The sequence below is a fragment of the Atta colombica genome, unplaced genomic scaffold, assembly GCF_001594045.1.
Source record: "Atta colombica isolate Treedump-2 unplaced genomic scaffold, Acol1.0 scaffold236, whole genome shotgun sequence".
Classification (NCBI taxonomy): domain Eukaryota; kingdom Metazoa; phylum Arthropoda; class Insecta; order Hymenoptera; family Formicidae; genus Atta; species Atta colombica.
Window position 1 is genome coordinate 515792 of NW_017259334.1, and position 9957 is coordinate 525748.

At 30.9% G+C, this 9957-nt stretch overlaps 1 protein-coding gene across 13 annotated transcripts in view; it reads left to right on the top strand.

The window, feature by feature from the left end:
- Positions 1-2717: 2717 nt before the first annotated feature.
- Positions 2718-9957, top strand: part of LOC108688604 (troponin I-like) — a 33992-nt gene continuing 26752 nt past the window's right edge. For 4 of the 13 annotated variants that reach the window (XM_018194918.1, XM_018194920.1, XM_018194919.1 and 1 more), the window contains exons 1-2: positions 2718-2914; positions 6511-6554. In XM_018194918.1, coding sequence (XP_018050407.1) covers positions 6540-6554 — 15 coding nt within the window. In that variant the 5' untranslated portion in view covers positions 2718-2914; positions 6511-6539. The remainder of the gene's footprint in view (positions 2915-6510; positions 6555-9957) is intronic. The other 9 variants (XM_018194926.1, XM_018194921.1, XM_018194923.1 and 6 more) reach the window with 7 other exon arrangements.

A 9957-nucleotide genomic window follows, 5' to 3' on the forward strand; every position in this document is an offset into this window, starting at 1 on the left:
CTAAGAGTTTTTTGATAAACCTGCAATATTGTAATCTTTATCAGACGTCACTATAACATCGCAATTACAATGTACACGCATTGAATTGAGCATCATTGAGCATTTTGTAGCAATGAAAGAACTTGGAATTCCTTCGTAAGTTCTCGCCATCTTCTCGACTACGCAGTATCTACGTCGCGAGCTTTATATATTCTGCTATAACTTCGCAGAGACCTGTATTATCCGTACCTACTAAACTGTCCGACCAAGTCTCGATATGTACCACGTACTTGTCCGCGCGTGCTTTCTTGTGCACTTTTTTCCTTTAACTTCGGTTTCACAAAATTCGATTGAATTGCCATGCGAGTGAAAGGCATGGAATAAAATATTTTTACAATAAGAAATAAGTAAAAGTAAAATGTCAATATTCACAGTGAAGAAACGTTACCGATAATGAAGTTTACCGTAGATATGTTACCTGTGTTAAATGTGCAACGTAACATCAGTGTGTGCCACATGGCTGACTCGGCGGATTTGTTCTACTTGATTCTTCGTTTTCTGCTTTTGAGAAAATAATTGTTGTAATTTATTTTTACTTTTTTTTTAATTAAAATTTTTCTAATTTATATAGTTTTTCAAAAATATATATTTATATAGGTTTTAAAAAATAAACTTAAAGGATTTTATTTTTTCTTAATTCTTTTCATTTTATTTTTTCTTAATTCTTTTGCTTTCATTTGAAAATTTTTCTATAAAATAATTATCATTTCTGTTTATTCTTCTTGCAATTAGAATTAGAAATATAATAAGAGTTTGCAATATTAATTTTCTTACGATATTTCAAATGGATTTGATGAAAAATTAAAAAAATTTTACTATGTATAATAATTGCAATGCAATTTACAATGTATTGCACAATGCAATTTATTATATAATACATAGTTATAATGAAAATTTTTTTAATATTAATTAATTTAATACGTCCTTAAAAAAATCCTTAAACGTCTTCAAAATATCAAAATATTTTTTAAACCTTCTTATTTATTACATAATACATACAAAAACTTAAATAAATATTTTGTTGTAGCTATTGAATAATATGGGAATGAAAAGGTTAATTTCTTAATAAATATTCGCAGTAATATAATATCTAATAATAAAATAATATTGCTCGCACTCGCGCGCGCGCGCGCGCGCGCACACACACACACACACACACACATTTACAATTATATAATAAATTATATAATAAATGTTTTCCTTGTTTATTTAAATGTATAATTTTTTGTGAAAGTTATTTATTTAAATGTATAATTTTTAAAAGTATAATGTTTTCCTTATTTATTTAAATGTGTATAGTTTTAATAATGTTGATAATTATGCATCGTGCATAATATGGATACAATATGTATATAATTGTAATATAAACTACAAAATAATATGTATAGTTTCTATACGTAATGCAATATTACAATCTTTGTATATATGAGATTATATATCAATAAAATTATTACATATCGATAAAACATTAAAATGGATCACACTAATCTATAATCTAATCTAATGTGAATCATTGTTAATACTAACATTTTATAGTTAATACTGTAGAAGATATTTGACAGTTTTTGCAGATATGTTTAACAAGCACGTGAAACTTTTACTTTCGAGCCAAGAGTTTCATTGAAATTCATTGGTGACATTATGTCGATATGATTGTATTACGTTGGGACGCGTCGACATTTCCGTCATCGTTACCGCGTTTAGTGCCAGCAGCTGTTGGTATGAGAAATTTAAAAAGTGCCGATAATATCTCAGTTTTTCTCACCGAGCTGCGCGAACGAGACATTAATAATTTTTACAAGATTTGAGAAGCTTCTCATTTTTGTTGCATCTTATTGTACAACGTGAATTCGACTTGTCTCCAAAAATAATATATTTTTTTCAAATTAGATCTATCGTGAAATGCTGAGCAATAAAGAATAAAAATATTAAATAAAAAATAAATTTATATTTTACGAATATTTATAACTATAATAAACTATATAACTATATAACTATAATAAAAATATCTATTATAATATTCTATCCTATATTAGCACAAATGAATAAACCTCCTGGAAATTGTATCTCTTAAAGCGGAATAACTTACAATAACTTCAAAATAATGATGAAATGAATCGACTAAAGTGTGATTTTAATCATTATTTTGTAGCCATTTTGACGTCACTTTTTATTATAATGTTTTATATTAGTTGCTTGGATCAAATAGAAAGTCATAATAACATCGAAATGGCTACAAAATAATTATTAAAAGTCACTTTTTTTTAACAAAGTATGATTTATTTTAACATTATTGTTATTTGTTCTGCTATTGGAAATATTTTTGGAAAGAATATAGAAAGAAATTTAGATCAACTAATAAGTAAAAAGCTCAATTTAAAAATTAAAAAGGCAGGATATTATATTTAAATCATTTTTTAGATAAATACATTTAGAATATATTTACTAAATATGGTTCCTTTAATTAACAATTAAATTCTATTAACGTTAGTAAGTTATATCGTTTTGATAATCATATTTTAATTAGTAGCGTTTAAGGGCGACCTAGTTCAAGATCGCTCCATTCTTGCCTCATAAGAACCGCGATAATAAGGTGAACGAAATCAGAAGGCGATGCGGCAAACGAACGGCTTAGCGACCAAGCGACCAAGCTCGGCTCCGTTTTCAGTTTCTGATTATTTTTGGCAGCAAGCAGAGCGAGTAGAGCTCTCGCCTAAAAATGCTTACGACCAATGGCGTATCGTCATTGGTCGTGCTTGTACCACGTGAACGGCCTATGTTGGAGGTTCACAAAGTCGACTAAATATCCATGATGGTACAGTCAGCTGCCTAAGGTCCAGTTGGCCAGTCGCAGCCAGCGAGTTTTCTCCACAAGGTAAGCCTACTTTCTGTAATCCTCCTGGTTGTTCTTGCATTATTGCAGCGCAGGAATGTCTCGAAAGGCATCGACCATCTCTGTTCTTCAGGAGGAAGTCTGGAAAAAATCTTTGGATAGGAGAAAATAAAATGGGAAACTCAATTTCTTGTTCCAGGAATGAATTATTGTTCTTGAAATGCTATTTCGATGTTCGAGGATAATTGTTGGGAAGTTACCGCGTTCGAGTGTTCAGTGAAACGAGTGACTGTATGAAAGATACTTTTCGAGGTTGTGACGATTAATTCGCCCAAGATCTTCTAAGACAGTGATTGATCGGCGAGCAATCGCTCGTTTTGAAAGTGACGCAGAGTTGAAAGTGATAGACGAAAAATTATTCCGTTTATAGCCTAACTCAGCCATTGACTTATTTAGGATACTTTGGCAAAATACGCGTAATCTTTTTTTAATTTTCTTCCTCCCATTTTAATAAAAAAAAACATCGTAAAATTTTTAGTTCCATCAGTGGATAGTGTTAGATTATTATTGTAATCGTTATTTTACGATCAATTTTCCTAAGACTTATAATTCGTAAACGTAAAGAAAAACGTCTTTCAATCTTTTTTCTTTCACATTTTAATTTTAATCGAGAGAAATCGTAAAATTTTTAATTCCGTCGTAAAAGATGATTATCATGATCTTGAGTATTATTTTACGATCAATTTTTAAAAAATTTACAGTTCTTCATGATAAAGACAATATTTGAGTTATCTTCTAACTTAACGAGAGAGAGATTCAATAAAGTATAACTTCTCCTGAATGGTAATGCTATGTATTTTGTATTTTCTTCTGAATTTTGTCCTTTTTGCTTAACGTATCATATAATTTAATGAGATTTAGTGAATCTATTTTTACAATGCTTGCCTCTTTGATATCGGAGATGGTACGTGTCTCGATAGGACGTGTCTCGGAATGGTTCGAGCGCGAGAAAATCTATACTTAGCAAAGGCGATCGTTCGTAAAAGAAGGCGCTGTAGCAAATACGAACAATTGATGGATCAAGAAAAGAACTTGATTATTCTATGATTTTCATAAAATTTCAATATCAATATTTTCGCATTGACACATTCGTATGCTAACGTCATCTAGGATGTCATGCAACAAAATTATATTCTGATTATATAACGCTCGTGCGAATTTTATATTAATTATGGAAATTGCGTAAAGATAAAATATATATGAAAACTAAGCATTATAACATTTACGAGAGATATTTAAAAAACTTATTTCTATGAAATTAGCTTGAAATTATCTTGTAATTTTAGTAAAGTGAAATTTTGTAATTTTTAGTGAACGTTTTTATTATTTGATTATAATTAATTTTAGCCAAAATGATATATATTTAAATGATGTCATTTTTAACGTTAAAATGTGTAAATAGTGATTGATAAAAAACTTTTAACTTTTAATAATCGTTTTGAAACCATTTTGACGTTACGTATTGAAAGTATTTTGGTTAAGTACTTTCTTAATAACTAACTTACGCAACGCGCAAGCAGGAAAAAAACGAAATAACAAAAATATTCACAAAGAAATGATACATTATTCTAGTAAGTTGTTAATGACATCTTGTTTCGCCGTTGCCAAGTATTCGTTGCAACGTTGCGTCACGTTTCGCTTGTACAGCCATGACGTTCCTAAGTATTTTCGGAATGCGGAATGTCGCTGCAGACAAGGTACAATCCATCTTCTTGAATGTTTTGGAGCTGCGACAACGAGCGCGTCGTAGCGAGCTCCGCTAAGTGCGCAATTGTTATCTCTCTCTAACCGAATTGCACAATTTCGGATGCGCGCACAGAAGTTTATCTATATAAGTTATCTGTTTTGAAACTTCGTTGGATCCTGCCTTGCCTCGCGGCAGAATGTTCTCTGATGTGTCGATACTTCGCATCACGCATCGGTATGATTCCACGACAGAAGAATCTTGGCTAATCAAAGGAATGTGGCATGTCTCGTCGATATATACGCGATATTTTCCCTCTACACACCGTTATAGCTCTTTCGAATGAAATGTCATACGCAAATAGCGCGACGTCGCATATTCGTCGGCGAGCTCCCTTCTCTCTCTTCCCTCTCTCCCCCTTCCCTCCCACCCCTCTTCCTTTCTCTTTCTCTTTCTCTCTTATGTTTTTATTTTCTTCTATTTTATTAATGTTCTTTTTGTTTTTCCGATATCTTTATTTTGCAAATCGCTTGTCTCCTTATTTCATATTATTTCGATTATATATTCTTTTCATTTTTACCGTTATAATTTATGTATTCTGTTATTCCTAGCTCATTTTTATAACTTTATGTTTGTTCTTAGAGGACTTGTTTTAGAGCAATAATAAATGCACTATCTATCTCTGTATTTTTCTCTTTCTCTTTTTCTCATAGTGAGATATTCATGACTTTGTTTATCTACTCGCCTCGCTGTTTCGACATCGAAATCCAGTTGAAGTCGCCGACGATGGGATATCTACCGCGATCGTTGCATCCAAATTTGGATCGTCGACGTTACTCGACGTTCCTGACGACGGCACGTCGCAGAAAGTGGGGGGACGGCCGGCGTCTATTTTTGCGCGCCAGATATTCTATACCATCGTCGCGCGCGAGAGAGATGAGAAAGACGGCTTGAGCTCGTCTTTTTCCAAGCTGAACAATAAGTCATGATAACGTCAAAATGACATTAAAATGAATCAAAAAAATGATCGAAAAATGATTTTCAATTTTTGACTTGAGTCCATTTTGGAGTCATTATGACATCATTTTGATATCATAATGACTTGTTGTTCCGCGACACGAAATCTACACACGCGTGAGCCGCATGATTTATCGGTATCGGAGGCAGATCGATCATGCTTGTCACAGAGATGCGTTAGCGATCAAATTTTTCTCTGGTTATCTAATATTATTTCCGTCGTGCACTGAATGCGGACATCTGAGCTTTCATTTACCATTGCATTCCATTGAAATCTGTTTTTTGTTCTTTTTTGTTCTTGCATTAGAGTGCAGCAAAACTTTCTTGCTTTTGACGAATATTAAACATGTGCTTATTTCACTTTGAATTCCAAAAATGTATACTAGTTCAGCTATAGAAAACACACTTTATTTTCGTTTGCACTACTTGCGCGACCGTTTTACTACGCATCGCGGAAAAGCGCCGAAGCGTTTGAAGATCGTTGAACGTATGCATACGCAAATACTTCACAAAATATTGTTCGATCAAGTTCCAAGCGATGCTAAGAAATTGCAAAAATGATTTTTAATATTAATAATATCATAAAATCATTTTGACGCCATTTTAATGTTATTATGATATCAAAATATCGTCAAAATAAAAAAATTTATTTGTATTGGTTAGAATAATATAATCATATTGGAACCGTTGATACTATTTTGGTGTTATAATTACTTTATGTTCTGCTTAAGTTATTTATTATTTTAAGGAGAAGAGAATTAGATCCCTCCCCTCTAGTCGTTAAAATGAATTATTAGCGACTATTAATAGTGTGCCGGTGTACCAAGGTCTTCAGCTATTGTACACATATAACACTAATATTTGTATTATTTTTTAGGTAGACGCGCGCAACACCAAGACACCATTATGGCGGACGATGAGGTTAGGTGTGTATTCGGATCTGGAGTCTTTATATATCTTTTTATATCTTTTTTATATTCTTATTACTTAAAAGATCAACGATCGAGGAAAGACCATGGCATACAGTTTCATAAAATCGCGAATATCTCTTAATGTTACATTCTTTTTTTCATATTACCTTCGATGGATCTTCGCCATTGCTGATTTTCACATTGAACAACGGAAACGCTGAACGCACTTCCTACGTGTTGAACATGCAGTAAAATTAGCATTATTGTTGAAAGGTATGCATTGTTTATGCTTTCTGTGATTCTGTGAGAGACCGCTAGTATAAATTGTAGTTTTAGCGAAGATAGTATAGACCTTGTCAATAAAAATAGAACAATGGTTCTACTAAATGTTTCTATCGCGAATCTTTTAATTCACCTTGTTAGAAAGTGTATTTGATGAACTCTAATTTCAGTACCTGATGAAAAAATTATAATTAAGCATATTACGTTTTAGAAATTATTATCGTTCAGCACAAATTAAATTTAAAATTAATTTATATAATTTAATATATTTATAGGATGTTTGGTAACAGATAGAAAAAAAATTGAATGATAAAATAAAATCACGAATACGATTTTAAAATTTAGTTTTTTAATATAAATATTTACATAAAAAGTGTCTTAAGTATAGGAATATTTAGACACTTATGATGAAAAATTAAAGCATTAAAATTTTATTAATTTTGATATTGTAATTCTGAATGTTTAAATTCATGTAAAAGTCTCTGATGCACATTTAAATATACATTGAAAGATTTCTTATTAAAAAACGAAACATCTACTTGAATTTGTTCTTCTTGATTTTTGCCTTATATTTTTTCATCTAGAAAAACCTGATACATTTTTTCTACTTGTTACTTAATGCCCTGGAAATTAATTTATATTTATATTTGATTTTATAATTTCATTAATTCTAGATAATAAAGTCAATTCTGTATACATATTTTACGTAACAAAAAAGGACATACTTTTTTATTCTAAAAGAATAAAAAGTTCAAATACACATTTCTATGAATAAATCATTTTCCTTCAATATACTTCTCTATTATATCAAGCTTTTATGTGTAAAGCTCCGAGGACTTCGAACAGACCGAACCTCGTTTTTTTTCTCCTACAGTTTTTGAATTTTGAAGCAGCTTTTAGTAGCGGATATAAATGATGGTCAAGGATGAGCTATATATAATTTGTGCGCTCTGAAAAAGATTTATATATATGCTATGTAAAATAACGAGGCGATCATAGAAGCTCGCTTCTCGTCATGATTATATCTTTCGCTCTTCTTTTTCCCTTCGCAAGAAACTTTCTACGATCTCCCAATATTCCTTGGCCGTTTCATCCCCCGTTGTACTTACATTTTTTATTTGTTTGTAGTTTGATATTCTTTTCATTCTTAATATTTGATTTTTCTATCTCGGAAGAAGAGTCCTCAGAAAAATTCTTGAACAGAAATTTTCCACCAGTTTGGTGACTTTCATCTCTGCATTCTTATAAATAAGCAATTCATTCCCCACGCTCTTTACCTTGATGATTATGACATCATTCCTACGTAATGTCCACCTCGTGGACGACAATTCTTCGTTTGTGCGGTGGGATAGTGGTTTTCTTTCGTATAATGAAGCCAATTTGCGCGGCGCGAACCGCAAATGTAAAAGTTAATGAAGGTTTTTGGACCAGTGCAGAGTAGGGAACATATATTCCACAAATTTCACCGTAAAATTTTCGCTCTGTAGGAAACGAGAAGTGGGACTAGCCATATTACGACCGACATGTCTCCGTTATATGCTCTATGGCCTGATTTTTTGTCTGTTTTATCGCTACACTCTCGTCCTTATTTCGGCATTATTTAACGCGAATCTGGACTACGCTCCGAATCTCTTCGTCTTACTTTATATCTCTTCTTTCCTGCTACTCGAGCAAGCTATTTGTCACTCGCGTCCTTACCTTACGGGAACAAGTTAGTCTTCTCAGATTTTCAATTGTAGATTTAAGGCCAAGATTTGTGATCTTAATTCATTGATTTCCGCGTATTCTAATAATTTATATTTTACCTTGTACTTTTATGACCTTGTACCCTTTCAAAATCGATTTACCGTTTCTCTCTTTTGTTTCTTTCTTATATACTTTTAAAATGATTTATCCGTTTGTCACATTTTCACTCCTTCTGCTCACGATGGCACGAAGAAGACGAAATTTTGTCTTCGAAACGAGAAAATATTTGATATTTGTCAGTACATATTGAAGAAGAAAAATTCTGCGCATTTAATGAATAATAACATTTACCGAAGATCGGTAGAATTTCCATTTACTGATTAAAATCGTTATATGAACACAGTTTGCAGATAGTTCGTTTACTCAGAGTCACGAGCAATAACTCACCAAGTCGACGTAGGAAAACGTCTTTCTTACACAAACTTTCTATTGATAATTACGGAGCTTGCATTATATAGATACTACATCAAGTGTACAATTAAAGTTATTTCAGTTTCATCGTTGTTTACAGGGTATAACAAATTCTTAACAATTCCTAATTCAGAGCTTTTACAGAAAATCTATTAAAGATTTAAATTCTGTTATTAGATTTAAAATATCTTACATTTTCATAATACTTTTGAAACTTACATTCAGAGAAAAAGTGATGTCAACTATAGACAATCATTTATAACATTTATAAATACACAATGATATATAAATTTTGTTTGTAGAATTAATGTATGTATATAATTGGATGATCTATATTGTATTTGTTGAATTATAATATAATTTATTTAACTGTACATTATTTCTACATAAAATTTGTATTTTGTAGTTACACTATCATGCATTTCTCTGACAAGTGTTCTATCACAGAACAAATTTTATTCTTCTTGAAATGTTGTTGTCATAAATCTAAAGGACATATACTTTTTTTATATCAGCATAATTTGAGATTTAAAGGATGAAACGATACTTCCAATGCTTATACTCAATTCTAATCAATTATTAATAAAACAGTGGAATATATAGAAAAATGTTTTAGACCAAATTTTTATATTTGTTTATATACACATGTATATATATATATATATATATATATTTTTTTTTTTTAATTATGTATTTAGATTTTTCAGAAATCTAATATTTTGAAAATACTCTTATCTCCATTAAGTTTTAAAGGATTGTTTCATTCTTTAAAATTGGGCTGAAAACATATGTGTCTCTTATATTTTTGTATTTAACAAGTATTTTTTGTATTTCAAGAACAGTCAAATTGATTACGTTATGCAACCAATGCGACTGTTATGATGAATCAATAACCTTAATATATACCATTTTGATTTTTTAGGGCAAAAAATTAAAGTTATTGATCTATTATATTTATCAAATCATCTACATAT